The sequence below is a fragment of the Sus scrofa genome, chromosome 18, assembly GCF_054392235.1.
Source record: "Sus scrofa isolate SSC_HxYL_T2T_F1_AM1 chromosome 18, Sscrofa_HxYL_maternal_Yorkshire_Landrace_v2.0, whole genome shotgun sequence".
Classification (NCBI taxonomy): Eukaryota; Metazoa; Chordata; class Mammalia; order Artiodactyla; family Suidae; genus Sus; species Sus scrofa.
The window spans coordinates 27410981-27426849 of record NC_139400.1 but is presented as its reverse complement, the minus strand read 5'-3'; the positions used below and the strand labels follow the sequence as shown (position 1 = coordinate 27426849).

At 43.7% G+C, this 15869-nt stretch overlaps 1 protein-coding gene across 5 annotated transcripts in view; it reads left to right on the top strand.

The window, feature by feature from the left end:
- LOC100513961 (carboxypeptidase A5) overlaps window positions 1-15869 on the top strand; it is a 67588-nt gene that overhangs the window by 9990 nt on the left and 41729 nt on the right. For 2 of the 5 annotated variants that reach the window (XM_021078825.2, XM_085005441.1), the window contains exons 5-11: window positions 215-316; window positions 1596-1700; window positions 2442-2552; window positions 4235-4325; window positions 5763-5962; window positions 7561-7645; window positions 11885-13261. In XM_021078825.2, coding sequence (XP_020934484.1) covers window positions 215-316; window positions 1596-1700; window positions 2442-2552; window positions 4235-4325; window positions 5763-5962; window positions 7561-7645; window positions 11885-12072 — 882 coding nt within the window. In that variant the 3' untranslated portion in view covers window positions 12073-13261. Of the gene's footprint in view, window positions 1-214; window positions 317-1595; window positions 1714-2441; window positions 2553-4234; window positions 4326-5762; window positions 5963-7560; window positions 7646-11884; window positions 13262-15869 lie in introns of those variants that run through there. The other 3 variants (XM_085005445.1, XM_085005442.1, XM_021078824.2) reach the window with 3 other exon arrangements.

Sequence of the window (15869 nt, the reverse complement as noted above, 5' to 3'; positions counted from 1 at the left end):
GCCTTTGCCACAGCCACCACAACACCAGATCCAAGCCACCTCGTCTGTGACCTACATCACAGCTTGTGGCAACACTGGATCCTTAACCCACTGAGTGAGGCCAGGGATCAAAGCCACATCCTCATGGATACTAGTTGGGTTTGTTTCTGAGCCACAGTGGGAACTCCCTGAACAAAATTTTAAAATGCCTCTCTTTTACTTTTTCACCCTTCAGATTTACCATGAGATGGAAAGCATTGCCAGAGATTTTCCTAACTTGGCGAGCCGGGTGAAGATTGGGCATTCATTTGAAAACCGGTCCATGTATGTACTGAAGGTAAGGCCCATGTACTTTGAAGGGCCTGACTGGACTCAGGCTCTTGGTTCCTTGTGTCCAGGACTCAGCCCTCACGCCTCTTGAAAGAGGCAGCTTTGTAGGACCTCCTTGATTTTAGGGAGAGGCTGATGTTGGGAGACATCTACCTGGGTTCAAATTTGGTCTGCCAAAGGGTCTCTTGCTTGTGCCTAATGTGTATGGGGGGAGTTAGAAAGCGCACAACCCCATTCCAAATTTTGGCCAAAAGGCAGGATCAAGAAAAAGCAGCAGATGGTTAAAGTGCACAGATTGGCTGCTTTCGCCTCCATTCCCATCTTTCCCCCAACAAATTGGGGTCAGTCTACAAATTCTGTTCTGCTTTTTAGGGGTGCTTATTGGAAAAGCAATCTAGGAAGCTAATTTTAGGGTTGATAGAATTTTAAAGCCAGGTCTATATGATCCTTGGCTGTGCAAAGTTCTAATTTCCAGATATTTATAACAGATTTCAGCTCTGTATTGGCAAAAGAGGTAGAGAATTTATGGCCATGACATAAATTATATAAATAATCCAGCCAAAAGAGTAAAAAGGAATTTGGAGATACAAACCATGGAACGGCTGATGGTGCCTTAGCCTTAGCTCTGTACAAGCCCTGAAGAACCCAGGCCTATAGCAATGGTGAAATTACCAGTAGGAGAAGACCTGGCATCGAGCTGTTTGCTATAAAGTAATCTACATAAATTTATATTATTTGCCAACTGATGGAGACCCTGGCTTGCTTCATTAGCACCAAGCTCTGACCCAAGGGGGCCCCACACTAAAAGGCAGCAGCCAGAATTCATTTCATGCTGTTTACAAAGAGCTATAGTGAACCCTCCCTTCTTCATTTTAAAACTGATTTCATTTATTGCATCAACTACAATAGGCTGGTTCATGCACTTTTGTGTCTCTCTCTGTTGGGGTACCATTTGAGGTCTTTCAAGAGACATAATATTATCTCTAATCACCCTGGCATTATAATTCACAATAGCAATTGTTTCCCCTTCCCATTTGCTTCAAACCCTGGAGCGGCTCAAGCTTCCCAGAGCTGCGGAGCTGCGGCTGGGCCCTGCCAGCCAACCAATTAAGCTCCCTGGTCACGGAGAAGCCTGATAAATAGATGGTGCCCTCAGGAACATTTGGTCTCTGAATGATCTTAAATGGATTAAATGAATAGGGGCGAGCTGGGAAGAGGAGAGGAGAGGTGAGGGGAGACGCGGGCGGGCAGGAGGGTCATTTTCTGGCCTCTTTTTCTTTCCACAGTTCAGCACTGGAGAAGGCAGGCCACGGCCAGCCATTTGGCTGAATGCAGGCATCCATTCCCGGGAGTGGATCTCACAGGCCACAGCAATGTGGACCTCGAGGAAGGTCATGTCGCCTGGTATTAGCCCAGAATTCTGGTGGACCCAGGGTGTCCCTGCAGTGTCCCATGTGGCTGAGCTCCTCGGACAAGTTGGGAAAGCCCTCTGCACAGATGCAGTAGGCTGGGAGTCCTTTCTGATCAGAGAAGCAAAAGATCAGAACCCACAGTCAGGCCACTGTGGCTAAATGACAAAGTACATTTGTGGCAGCGAGCAAGCTAATGAGCTACAGAAGTGGCCCCGAAACACTGACCCGTAGTGAGACCCACAGGAAAGGAGCTGGGCCTTCTCAGATAAGCTTTGCCTTCAGCCCCTTCCAGGCCCCCTAGACCCCCAGAGACCTCATGCTATCTCCATATCCCTCTGGAAAGTCTGCTTTAAGCCAGCACTGGGGGAGGATGGGTGGTGCAAGCGGAGGATCCATCTTCCCTACCCTTCGCATGGAGGCTCAGATTCCTAGTAATCACTGTGATGGGTGGCTCTCCCCTCCCATGTTCCTACCCCCTGGAAGGAATAATAGACCAGGCAGGCCAGGACTCATTGAATTTGATGTCATTAAGCAGCCAGGTTCCCCCAGGTTTGGACGTGCTTCGTGGGCTTTGCAGAGAGCTGTACCCGTGAGGGTGGCAGGGAGGCAGCAGAGGGTGGGTGCTGTTCCGGGAGCTGGGCATCTGGGGAAGAGCCACAGGCTGAGACCCAGCACCCCAGCCTGCAATGGCATTGCTGACAAGCTCGTTGTCCTGCTCAGATTGTATCTGATTATGGGAAGGATCCAGCCATCACCTCCATCTTGGAGAAAATGGATATTTTCTTGTTGCCTGTGGCCAATCCTGATGGATATGTATACACACAAACTCAAGTGAGTATTACTGACAGAAGTTAGAGTTAAGACTTGTTTGTTGAATTCCTTGCTTTGCCGCTGAATTGTTGCATGACCTTAGAGAAAACTTCTACAAAATATGAATGTTAGACGTTTCCTTGGGGACTCATTTTGTAGTCATTCTCTGAGCTGAAAGGCACCAGAGAATATTTTTTCTTAGAGAGAGTAGTCTAATGAACTCCCTGTTATGGATCTTGCACAATTATCAACACTTTACCAATCTTCTTTTCATTTCTTTCCCTCCTACACACTTTTTTCCCTGACGTATTTTAAAGCAAATTCCAGACGTCAAGTTTTATTCCATTCAAAACTTCTTTGGTATTCATCTCTGGCTGATGATAATTAAAACAACCAACAATATACCACTATCAACTGTAAAAAAATAATGGAAGTTCTTTAACATTATCTGATATCCCTAATTATTTTTAAAATTATTTTTAAAATGTCTTTGAGTCAGTTTGTTGAAATCAGAATCCAGATAAGTTCTGTATCTGCCTTTGGTTGTTATGGCTCTGCAGTTTTCTTTTTATTCTACAACAGTTCCCTCCTTCCCCCATCCCTTGCCCCCATGTATCTTTTTTTTTTTTTTTTTTTTTTTAATTTAATGGCCACACTTGCAGCATATGGAAGTTCCTGTGCCAGGGATTGAATCTGAGCTGCCACCTGCAGCAATGCTGGATCCATAACCCACTGCACTGGGCTGGGGATAGAACCTGTACATTTGCAGTGACCTGAGCTGCTGCAGTCAGATTCTTAACCCACTGTGCTATAGCTAGAATTCCTCCCACATATCTTTTATTTTTATTTTTATTTTATTTTATTTTATTTTTTTTACTTTCTAGGGCTGCACCTGTGGCATATGGAAGTTCCTACACTAGAGGTCGAATCAGAGCTGCAGCTGCTGGCCTACTGCAGCCACAGCCACAGCAACGCTGTGGGATCCAAGCTGCGTCTGTGACCTACACCATAGCTCATGGTGAGGCCGGATCCTTAACCCATTGAGCAGGGCCAGAAATTGAACCCACATCTTCATGAATACTAGTTGGGTTCATTACTGCTGAGCCACAATGGGAACTCCCTCCCACGTAGCTCTTAAAATACCATTGTTGGAGAAACCAAGTAAATTGTCCTGTAGAAGTGTCACATTCTGAATTTCCTGGGTGGCTTCTTTGTTGTGTGGCATTTAATTTATCCCCATCATCCTCTGTATTCTCTGTTCACTTGTGGTTAGATCTAGATGCTTGATTGGATTCAGGTTAATTTTTAAGGCACTGTGCCTTTTTAGTTGCTGTGTTCTCCCTGTCACATCCGTGATCCATAATGTCGATTTGTTCCTCTTTTACTGAAGCCCCAAATTTTTTCAGTGGATTTAGGTGGTGTAAGACTAGATCTTGCAATTATCAGCTTCTCATCAGGACATTTTGGAGAAGTCCTTTTTATGGAGCCAGAAGGACTAAGCCTCCTCCCTCTGGGGGATGAGAGGAGTAAGTGAGGGCTGAAACCCCAATGATCCTCCACATTTCTGGAGTTGCTTCCAGAAGTGCAGGCAGCTTGCCCCATCCATGGTGCCATCTCCAGCATAAGCCTCCAAAGAAAACCTTCACCTCTCCTGTGTTCTGACCCACCTCTGAATGTTGTTTCTTCCTTGGTGGATTTTTCAGAACCGTTTTTGGAGGAAGACACGGTCTCTCAATCCTGGAACCCACTGCATTGGTACTGATCCAAATAGAAATTGGAATGTTAGTTTTGCAGGTAAGTGAGGGGACAGTTTTTAAATCCTACTACCCCTGGGTGGCCTGGTCCACAGGACTTTGAGCTGGCAGTCGGGGAGCTGGTTTCCAGGCTAGCTCTATTGCTGGTTCATTGAGAAACTTGGGTATATCCTTTACTCTCACTATGTACTGTTTTATTATTATTATTTTTTTGTAATTTTGAAAGGGGATGACGCAGCAATTCCTGTCCTCCAGGAGAATGCTAGTATTTTAAAAACTGTTCTATCTTAAGTATACAAATACACGGGCCTACCTTAGACCCTGGTCATCCTGGCTTTTGGGCAAGTTACTGGGTGGGTGGAAGGCTCTTGGTGGCAACTCAGAAGAGCAATTAGCACTGTTACCCCAACAAGCAAGATGACATTGTGAAGATTAAACTACAGTAGTTTACCCTTAGATGTGTAAATATGAACCTCAGCCCTTTGATGTCATGGAAAGGGAAGGAGAATTAGGAGAGCTGGATTCTCAGTTCCAGCCATTTAAAAATCATCCCCACAATAGTGCCAACTATGGGCCAGGTACTTTCCCATATATTATCTTATTTATTCTTCTGACCTAGAGAGTGAGTTTTCTTATCTAAAGTGAGACAGTTAAAGCTCAGAGACAATCTCAAGAACATATGGTTGGTAAGAATTAGGATCTAAACTCACTTACCAATTCCAGATCTTGATAGTTCACTTTCACTGTTCCACAACTGTACTGATGTTTGTTTTTAATGTAATGTTTAATGTAATGGTTTGGTTTAATGTCATGGTTTTAACTCTCTTTCTTGCATAGAAATACCACACAAACCATTGGGGGAAAAATAATGTGACGTGGGAAAAGAGCTGATATAAATGTGGGAATTGAGGGCATCAGAGTTAAGTCACAAGGGGGTGGTTTCACACACACATCAGATACCTTAGGGGGCTGTATTGTGAGGTAATACAGAAGGCAATAATTCTAAATACCTGTCAAATAATCAAGAGATTTAAGCTACAACAATAGATTACTTTTGGCAGCACTTGGCCAATAAGATCTGAACCAAGAGACTCAGCTGACACCAGAATAAATGGAGTCATTTTCATTATTAATTGGTATTCATATTAATTATCTAGAATACTTATTAATTATACCTCACTGTCAAGGATGATATTAATTATTTATGACAACTGTTAGTAATACAATACAAGGTCAGCTCTGTCCATTTAAAGGAGTCCTACCAGTTTTCCTGCTCAGCTGTGGTAGATCCAACACTCTGACCACCCACTTCCACGCCCTCCCTACAATATACACACACTGTGAACCGAGTTCTCAGGGGACAGGGGCGTCCAGCAGTGGCCTACCCATACCTTCTCCCCCTCCTCTGGGTTGAGTCTCCTGCATTTCTGTTTTCTTAGCCTATGGGTTAATGTTTCTACTTGGGCCACCCCCACAGGAGAAGGAGCCAGTAACAACCCTTGCTCTGAAGTATACCACGGAGCCTATGCCAATTCAGAAGTGGAGGTGAAATCGGTGGTAGATTTCATCCAAGGACATGGGAATTTCAAATCCTTCATTGACCTGCACAGTTACTCACAGCTGCTGATGTATCCATATGGGTACACAGTCAAAAAGGCCCCAGATGCTGAAGAGTTGGTAAGTGGTGGGACTGCTGCCCACCCAGCCCTGGGTGCCACTGCAGTAGTGGTTCTTGAGTTTTATAGAGAAAGTCTAGGAGCTGGGCTTGTTTCATTAAAGGCCAGATCTTCTCTCCCTGTTCTTTGCCATGGGCCCTCAGACCTACTGGGAACAGGAAGAAGATGATGCCTCTTATTTCTGTGTTTCCTATGAGTTCTAAGAACCATGCCTGACCCCGTCTGCCCTTCTCACTCATTTTTCTGCCCAAAATGTATTGCGGACCCACTGCATGCCAAGAACTTTGTGTGGCATTGTGGTGGGCGAGTGGGAGGTACTCCTCACTTGGGTAAGGTAGAGTCTAAGTAGGGTGCAGGCCACAGCCTAGGGGTGCCCTGTGTCACATGCAGTGACTCACCCCAGGATGTGAGCAGGCACTTAGGGTGGACCAACTGGAGGGGGCTGGCATCTGCAGAGTGATTGCAGGCCCCTCTCTCTATGGTGGTTTGCTTGACTGTGCTCCTCTGCCCTGGGCCACAGGTAGCTCATAAGCCTCCTGGCACATGTAGCCCCACCCAGGGCTTATGGCTAGGCATGGGCTAGATTCTGGTCTCAAGCAGGTGCTCTGTGTAGGGCACAGCCATGCATGGCATTTCTGTCTTCACCATGGGAACACCCAACTGTTAGAAGATTTTTCTCTTGGAAGTTTCCACTGTGGTGCATCTGGCGTTGTCTCTGTGGTGGTGTGCGTTCGATCCCCAGCCTGGCACAGTGAGTTAAAGGTCTGGCATTGCTGCAGCTGTGGCATAGGTCTCAGTTGTGGCTCGGATTCGATCTCTGACCTAGGAACTTATATATGATGTGAATGTGGCCAAAAAAAAAAAAAAAAGAAATATATGTATATTTTCTCTCGAACATACTTGCCCTTTCCTTGTTCTTGAACATGACGTTCTCCTCCCTGATAGGTGAAGATGGTGGTGCTTTTTCTTGATTTATTTTTTATTTTTTATTATTATTTGTCTTTTAAGGGCTGCAGCCACAGCATATGGAAGTTCCCAAGCTGGGATCAAATTGGAGCTGAAGCTGCTGGCCTACACCACAGCCACAGCAATGTGGAATCAAGCCACATCTATGACCTACACCACAGCTCACAGCAACGCAAGATCCTTAACCCACTGAGCAAGGCCAGGGATCAAACCTGCATCCTCATGGATACTAGTCTGGTTCATTACTGCTGAGCCACAATGGGAACTCCTGCTTTTTCTTGATTTCTAATGGGCTGATGAGCAGCCCTCCAGATCTGTGAAGAGCTTGAATATGGTTCCTCCAACTTGAGTTTATAATATGAATGCTTTCAGATTGCTTATCTGGTCCTCTTCTACCTCTCTTCTTTTCCCCTTCCCCAGAATGGAAGCCAAGAGGGTATTGGAGGAATCATGCCATCTTCCTCATTTTATAGTCAGGGCTTGGTTCTGGTTGGATGGGAAAGAAGAAGGGACCAGTAGGGAACATCGGGGGTGGGGTGGGGAATCTTCCAAACTATTGTCATACGGAACGGCTGAGGAATGTCTGGCTTTGGGATCCATTCTTTCTCACTCTCCTGATTTCCTCGCTTCTAGGATGAGGTGGCAAGGCGTGCAGCCAAAGCTCTGGCTTCCCTGTCGGGCACTGAGTACCAAGTGGGTCCCACCTGCACCACTGTCTGTAAGTACTCACTGTGGTTGTTGGTTATTAGGAAACGCTTTTGGGAGTGGGGGGAACACGAATTGGAGTGGGAGAAGAGCTGCCGGCCAGCCTTCCGATGTTGTAAGTCGGCTTTTGTTGTTAATGGTGGGCGGAACTTGTGTCTAGCCTGTGTGATGATAGCTGTCTCAGGCAGCCTTTATCAGTGTCATCATCACTCTCATGCTCACTATCATGTGTCCCTGATGAGTAAAGTCCTGTCAACATGGTAGAATCTGTGACGTGAAAGATCCTGACATTTTATCAAAAATTCCTCAACCTCCTCATTCCATCCTCAAAGGAAACCCACCTTTGGCTTGGCCAGCTAAGGTGGTGGTACAGGGGACCCCCTCACCTTCCTGTCAGAAATGAGCATGTGTTGAATTAGGGGGTCCTCTTGACAATGGTTAACATTGAGCTGAAAAAACAAAAACAAAAACAAACTCTATACCAAGACTCCAGAGTTGAAGATGATCTTGCGGCTCATTACCCAAAACTCAACCTCTATTTGAGGAAATACCTTTGTTTTGGTTTCTTACTGAAGTGTTTCATCTGAGCATTTCCCTCTGTTCCTGATGAGATCCTTCTAGTTCCCTTATTCTGTGAATCTGATCTTTAAATTTTAAGATCAAATTGAAGGGCATGCTTATTCTCTCAGACCCTAGATATAAATGGGAAGCAGAAACACAAAATGTGAGGAACAAAGCTCCTTTTAAGCAAGTTCCCTTCATTTCCCTTCTGGTGCCTCCTCTATAAATAGTTTTCTAGTCCACCCTCAAAGCCCCTGCAAACTTGCTGACACTTCTTTCCTCTTCCATACTGTACCTTGCTCTCCCATCCTACCTACTTTGTCCTCAACTCGCTGTCCCCCTCAGTCTTCTTCTGTGAAGATTCTCCATCCCACCTCCCAGGTCCTCCTCTGCACTCTGGTCTCAGCACTCCTGTCTGGTTTGCATGCCACCAAGCTGCATAAAGCACTTAGCATGGTGTTGATGTTTGTGTTGCTAATTGCGACAACAATCCATTAATTATTCATGGTTTATTATTACCAGTGTTGTTGAATGGGAACTCCTCAGAATAAACGTCTCAGGAGAGGTTCTCCACCCTTTGTTTCATTAGTCAGAACTGAGTGCTATACTAAAAAGAGCTAAAGGGACTTGGCAGGAGCCTCTAAGGAGGTCCTCCCAGAAGCTCTGCAGGTTACCAGGGGCCTGCCTTTTGGGTCAGACACCGATTTAAAGAATGGTGAAGAGGAAGGGAAATGTCAAAAATATTCTTCACATGATAAAAACATTCTTCTCCCCATTATAAGCTGTGCCAAAATCTAGAGCTACTCATCATATTCCCCCAACAAAAGAGAAAGGCTCTCCTCAGCGTTGTCCAGGAAATGGAATATTTCCTACCTTTTCAAGAGCCCATCTCATGTATTTTTTTATAGGGTTTGTCTGCCCTTCTTTCTTCCCAAAAATGAAATCAATTTTTGTATTAAATACACCCCAACTCCCTAGGTTATGGTATGTACTACATAGTTGATATTTGTCCCTTCAAGTGCTGGACTTTATCTTAGATTAATCATTTTAGATGAAAATAATTCTAAAATAGATTTTCATACTTTCCTGCCTTCTTCATGGTGGCCTTCTGAATGTCAGTTGTTGTATCTTGAAGGCTCTGTGCTATATCTGACTGTTCAATCCTTATGCTTTTTAGCCTGTTTTGCTTCTTTAATTCTTTTTTTTTTTTTCTTCCTTTTTCCCTTTTTAGGGCCACATGTGCGGCATGTGAAAGTTTTCAGGCTAGGGGTTAAATTGGAGCTACAGCTGCTGTCCTATACCACAGCCACAGCAATTCAGGAACCCGAGCCGTGTCTTCAACCTACACCATCGCTTACGGCAACGCTAGATCCTTAACCCGATGAGTGAGGCCAGGGATCGAACCCACATCCTCATGGATCCTAGTCGGGTTTGTTAACCTCTAAGCCACGAAGGGAACTCCCTGCTTCTTTTATTCTTGTGCCTGCTTTTTGGAGTTTTCATGTCTGCTTCTTTAGCCACCCTTTCCCTTCTTCTTCACTGATTCTGATCCACTAAGGACTTCAAAACAAGACATAGATCGTATTAAGGATGTTCATGACAGCATTATTTATAGTCATAAAAAATTGGTAAGGGAGTTCCCATTGTGGCTCAGCGGTAATGAATCTGACTAGTAGTATCAATGAGGGCATGGGTTTGACCTCTGTCCTTGCTCAGTGGATGAAAAACCCAGCATTGCCATGAGCTGTGATGTAGGTCACAAATGGCTCGGATCTTGCATTACTGTGGCTGTGGCGTAGGCCGGCAGCTGCAGCTCCGATTTAGCCCCTAGCCTGGGAACTTCCATTTGCTGCAAGTATGGCCCTAAAAAGACAAAAAAACAAAACAAAACAAGACTGGCAAGTACCTAAATGTTCATCAGTAAGTGCTGGTTAGAAACACATTTGGTACATTCATACAATGAAACACTATGCCCTTAAATGAACAAGGTGGATCTATGTGTGCTAATAAGGAAGAATCTTCAAATGTTAATTAAAAATACAGTGTGCAGAACAGTGTTGATAGTATGTTCCTATATTTGTATTTTTTTTTTAAAGAGTAGGTAGACTTAGCAAGGACCCAAGTAAGGTGAGGTTCATGAACTCGATTGTTTTGCTCAACATAGGGCTTCTTGCCTTCTTCCTGAATTTAAAATCTGTTCTGAAATTCTTGAGCTTGCCATATAAATAACTTCTAGAAACCCCTGGTGCCGTGGTCTTTTTTTTTTAATTCAACATTTCCTTAGGGTAGAGAAAGGCTGTGGGACCTATGCAAGGATTTCAGAGAGCACAGGAGAGCCTGTTCCATAACTTCAGGAAGCATGTAATCACAGCAGAAGCAGCATCTCTGGAAAATCACAAATGGTATCATATCATGAGAAACCCCCTCAGGAACAAAGGGAGAATCAGGGATCCATATTTTCATTTAACAGACATGTATATACTGAATGGACCAGGAGTAGGTTGAAGAAAGCATGGGCTTTGTCAGATGGATCTGGGTTTAAATTCCAGCCCTGCTAGTTTCTACCTGTACTTTCTTAGATAAATTATTCATTCTGAGCCTGGATTTTCTCATCTGAAAAACAAGAACAATAATACCTACCTCACTGGTTTCTTAAAGATTAAATGAGATCATAGATGTAAGCTTTCCAGTGTGATTATTGGCTCACAGTAGATGTTCATTAAATGATAGCTGCTATCGACGACATCATTTTATTGTTTGGTATCATCTACACTTTGCACTTTGGCCAATTTCTGCCCTAGTAGAGATCAAGTGAGAAGCAGCAGGAAAACAGGCCTCTTGCCTCTCCTTAGCTTTTTGGCAAAGGGAAGTCCCAAGGGCTATGCTTCTTTCTCTCTGTGCATCAGTTATCTCTTGCAATGTAAAAAGTTATTCTAAAATTTAGCAGCTTAAAGCAATGAACGCTAATTTTCTTAAACAGTTTCTGTTGGTCAGGGACTCAAGAACAGCCTAGCTGGGTGTCTCTGGCTCAGGGTCTCTTGGAAGGTTGTAGTCCAGGTGTATTCCAGGGCTATAGTCATTTGAAGGCTTAAGGGGGCTGAGGATCTGCTTCTCAGATGGCTCGCTCAGTTACCTGGCAAGAGAGTGGTAATTATTGGCAGTGAGTTGGTCACCCCATAGACCTCTTTGTAGGGCTGCTTGAGTGAAACATGACAGCTGGCTCTCCCCAGAGCGAATGATTCAAGAGAGAGCCAAACAGAAGTCACAGTATTTGTGATGGAGCCGTGAAGGCCACACACCTTCATTCCTGTAGCCTTCTATTAGTTGCATGGGTCAGGCCAGCCCTATCCAGTGTAATAGGGCACTAAAGAGGATATGAATACCATGCGACAGGGATCATTGTGTCTGCCTAACACACTCTATGAAGATTGGCTTTGAGTGACTGAAGGAGTCTACACGGTGAGTTGGTGATAAGATGGAAATAAAGATTTAAAATTTCTTGGTTGAGACTAGTGAATACCCTCAAAGTGCAGGACAATCTGAGGATCAAGCCAAGGTTTATGTATTGTAGGCTTTTCACGAGGAACTCTGGATTGCTAAGAAACCACAGGTCAGTAGAGCTTCTGGCCCCTTCTCATCTCACCTTGAAAGGAACTAGGCTTCAAAGATGTTTTCTCTTTTGACTTAACAGATCCAGCTAGTGGGAGCAGCATTGACTGGGCATATGATAATGGCATCAAATATGCATTCACTTTTGAGTTGAGAGATACTGGGCACTATGGCTTCCTCCTGCCAGCCAACCAGATCATCCCCACTGCAGAGGAGACCTGGCTGGGGCTGAAGACCATCATGGAGCATGTGCGGGACAACCTTTACTAGATGAGGAGCCCAGCTCTATCTACATTTGTCTATCCCTGTGTACACCCACACACACACTAGGGCCACTGTCAAAGGGAGCTTGTTCCTTCACAAGTGAGTGAAGCCTCTGGCTTTGAAGAGAATGCTGGTCAGCTTCTCTCCAGCCCTATTCCTTGAAGTTGGTGCGTCCTGGTGGTGCACTGGGAGGAGCTCTCCTGTCGTCCTCTTGTATTTTGGTTCTGCCTGTTTTGTTGATCTCTTTGTGTATGTCTTTCATTCCATATAGCTAGTTGGGCAGGCCACACTTAGGGTGGCACATTTCTACCTCAGTTTTGGAACAAAAGGACTTCTGAAATGATTCTGTAGTCCATCCAGTTTAGCCACACGTGTGACCTTACTCTAGTGGGGTCCCCAAGACAAGTGCTGTGGGAGATAATGCCTTTCTTTTTTAGATCAGTTTCAAAGATGACACAGAACTTCCTTTAATTTATCTCTCTTTTTTGGACATGTATTTCTTTGAAAAATGAATCCCAAAAGGTCATCAGTATAGGTCATCCCCTCTTTTTTTTGTTTGTTTGTTTTCAGTCTGAATACAGAGTAGATCACTTTTCATCACTTGGCCCCAAAATTCCTAGCTAATATGGTCCTGATCACATTCTTCCCCTTGTTACTCAGTGTAACTGGGATCCCAGAAGGGAAACTATGTCGCTATAGGTACTGCTCACTCAGAAACCCTAGATGAAGTGGTGATCTAATAGCGGGATTGCTAAATTATCCCCATCTGTCCTAATGGGCTCACCTCCACTTTGCCTTTTGAACTTACTTCAGAGATCTTGCTCTCACCCTACTGGTCCTAAATCACTCCTCTGGCCTGGATAGTCTCACTACCCTGAGACCACATTCCTATTTTGCTGTGGTGTAACTTGTATTTCCTTCTCTTTGTTTGTGTGTGTGTGTTGTTTTTGGTCTTTAAAGTTGCCTTTTTATGTGTTGCATCCTGGACTGTGAGTACCAATGTAGAGCAAGGATTCACTGGTCAGGCTCCTCTTGTTTCATTCCTTCTCAGCATGTACCATCTGCCCTTTTTCTTTTTTCTTTCTTTTTTTTTTTAAATTTGCTTTTACCAAACATGTCTGTAAATCTTATCCTTCTGCCTAGGATTTGTGCAGCATCTGCTGTGTGCTCATAAGCCAATAAATATTCAATATGAGTCTCCTGATCATCTTCTATTCTTCATCTTCACCTCAATGGAACCAAGCCATGATTTTGAATATGCAGCTCTTTATAATGTCAAAAGTCAATTTTAATCCCTCCATATCACATGACATGTAGGAAGGCCTTCTTCATCAGGCTGAGGGGCCCCCAGGGTAATGTTACCTTGGTGATTTTGCCCCAGTCCTAGGTCTAGTTCTTAGTTTTTCAACTCAGAAGCTTGATATTCTCCATGTCCATATTGATTAGACTTGGGGATGCTGACTCACGTCTACAGAGCTCAGATAAGCAGATGATAAAATCAGAATACGAATTTATTAATTTACATCATGGCATGTAACTGTTTAGTGGATTGGATCCTCACGTCAGCCTGAACAGTACATTCTCTCCCTGTAGGCACAAATACATGGGAAGCCAAATTATAATCAAAAGGTTGTTTAGTGAGCAGGGCGTCAGAGCACGGAAAGTTAATTACAGTCTATGATTAGAATTTTTAATGGTATCCAGCTCTAATAACATGATACATCCAATTCTATAACCAGAACACACCTGCCAGCCAGCTGGTCGCTTGTGCTGGCTAGTCTGAGCTGCCTCAGACCAGATAAGGCCTCAGTAGATGTGACAATACTTGCCTTTGTGACATGCCAGTAACCTGGCTCTATTTGTGGAACCCCCTTGCCCCAAAGACTGAGCTTGTCCTTTAGATTCCTTAAACAAGACATAAAAAACCATGGAGGAATACCTGTGGCTATAATAACATTAAGTCTTCATATCTGTGACTATAATAAAATTAAGAGCTAATAAAATTCATTAAGAGACCCCATAAAAACTTGAGAAGACAAGTTGCAAACTAGGAGAAGATAGTCACAATATTCATAGTACACTCAACAAGGGACATAAAAAGAACTCCTACAGATCATAAGAAATGCACAAATAATCCAATAGAAAAACAGACAAAAGATGTGAACAAGCATTTCACTTAGGAGGTAACAGGTATTCTGATAAACATAGAAGAGATGGTTACTGATGGAAGACATGCAAATCAAGACTGCAATGAAATGCCATTTTATACTCATTCAGTTTCCAAAAGTTAAAAAGTTGGAGAGGAGGTAGATAATGGGATCTCTTATACATTATTGGTGGGTTGTGAATTAGTAAAACACTTTGGAAAATAGTTTGGCATGATCTTCTGAAGTTCACACTTTATGATCCACCTATTCCACTCCAGGCGTAAACCCAAGAAATTCTTGCAATACGCAGCAGGAGACATACGTGAGAATGTTCACAGCAACACTGTTCGGGTTTAGCAAAAACCTAAAACACTGTTTAGGTTTGGCAAAAACCTAAAAACAACTTAAAAGTCCACCGGTAGGAAAATGGGTGAATAAGGTATGTGTATATATTTTATATATATACACGTATATACACACTTATAAGGAAGACATAAAATTTGATAAAACTGAATTAAAAAGGGAAGCAGTAGTGAAATAAGTCAGCAGAGAAAACTACTGTGTATTATCACTTATATGTGGAATCTAAAAAATACCACAAACTAGGGAATATAACAAAAAAGAAACAGGCTTAGATATAGAGACCAAACTAGAGATTAACAGTGGGGAGAGGAAAGAGGGAGGAGCAAGACAGGAGTAGGAGATCAAGATGTACAAATTATGTATAAAATAAGCCACAAGTGGGAGGGGGAGGGAGTGGGAGGGATCGGGAGCTTGGGCTTATCAGACACAACCTAGAATAGATTTACAAGGAGATCCTGCTGAGTAGCATTGAGAACTTTGTCTAGATACTCATGTTGCAACAGAACAAAGGGTGGGGAAAAAAAATGTAATTGTAATGTATACATGTAAGGATAACTTGATCCCCTTGCTGTACAGTGGGAAAATTAAAAAAAAAAAAGCCACAAGGGTATTGTACAGCACTGGGAATATAGCCAATGTTTTATAATAACTATAAATGGAGTATTATCTTTAAAAATTGTATCACTTTGTACATCTAAAACTTATGCAATATTGTAAATCAGTTATAACTCAAAAAAAGGGAAGGTGGAGTTCCCATTATGGCTCAGCAGGTTAAGAACTAGTATCCATGAGGATGCAGGTTTGATTCCTGGCCTCCCTCAGTGGGTTAAGGATCTGGCATTGCCCCAAGCTGTGGCAAAGGTTGTGGATGCAGCCAGGATCTGGCATTGGGGGCAGGGGTGGGAATGGGGGAAGGAAAGCAAGATATAGCAGACATGCCTGGACCTTTTTTCCTGGTCCAGTGCACTCATACCCAGCTGCCAAGAGTGTTGGCTGTCAACAGCTCAAGGCCACATCCTTCTCTGGAGAATCGCCAAATGAGGGCTGCTTTTCCCAGAAAGCTAAGCAGCTACTTTCTCTCTATCACCTCCCCAGATGCCAGCCACTGACTGCCTGACTCAAGGGTACAAAAAGCTAGTCTTTTGCTTCAAAGTGGAGTCATTGCTGTGGTTCAGTGTATGCTCCAGAGCTCCAAATCCAGTCTCCAGCTGATTCCACATCCTTGCTTAGCTTTCTCCCTGCCCCACCCTGCTTCCCAAAACTCCCTTTCTCCTGAGAACTCCCTAAGTAAAT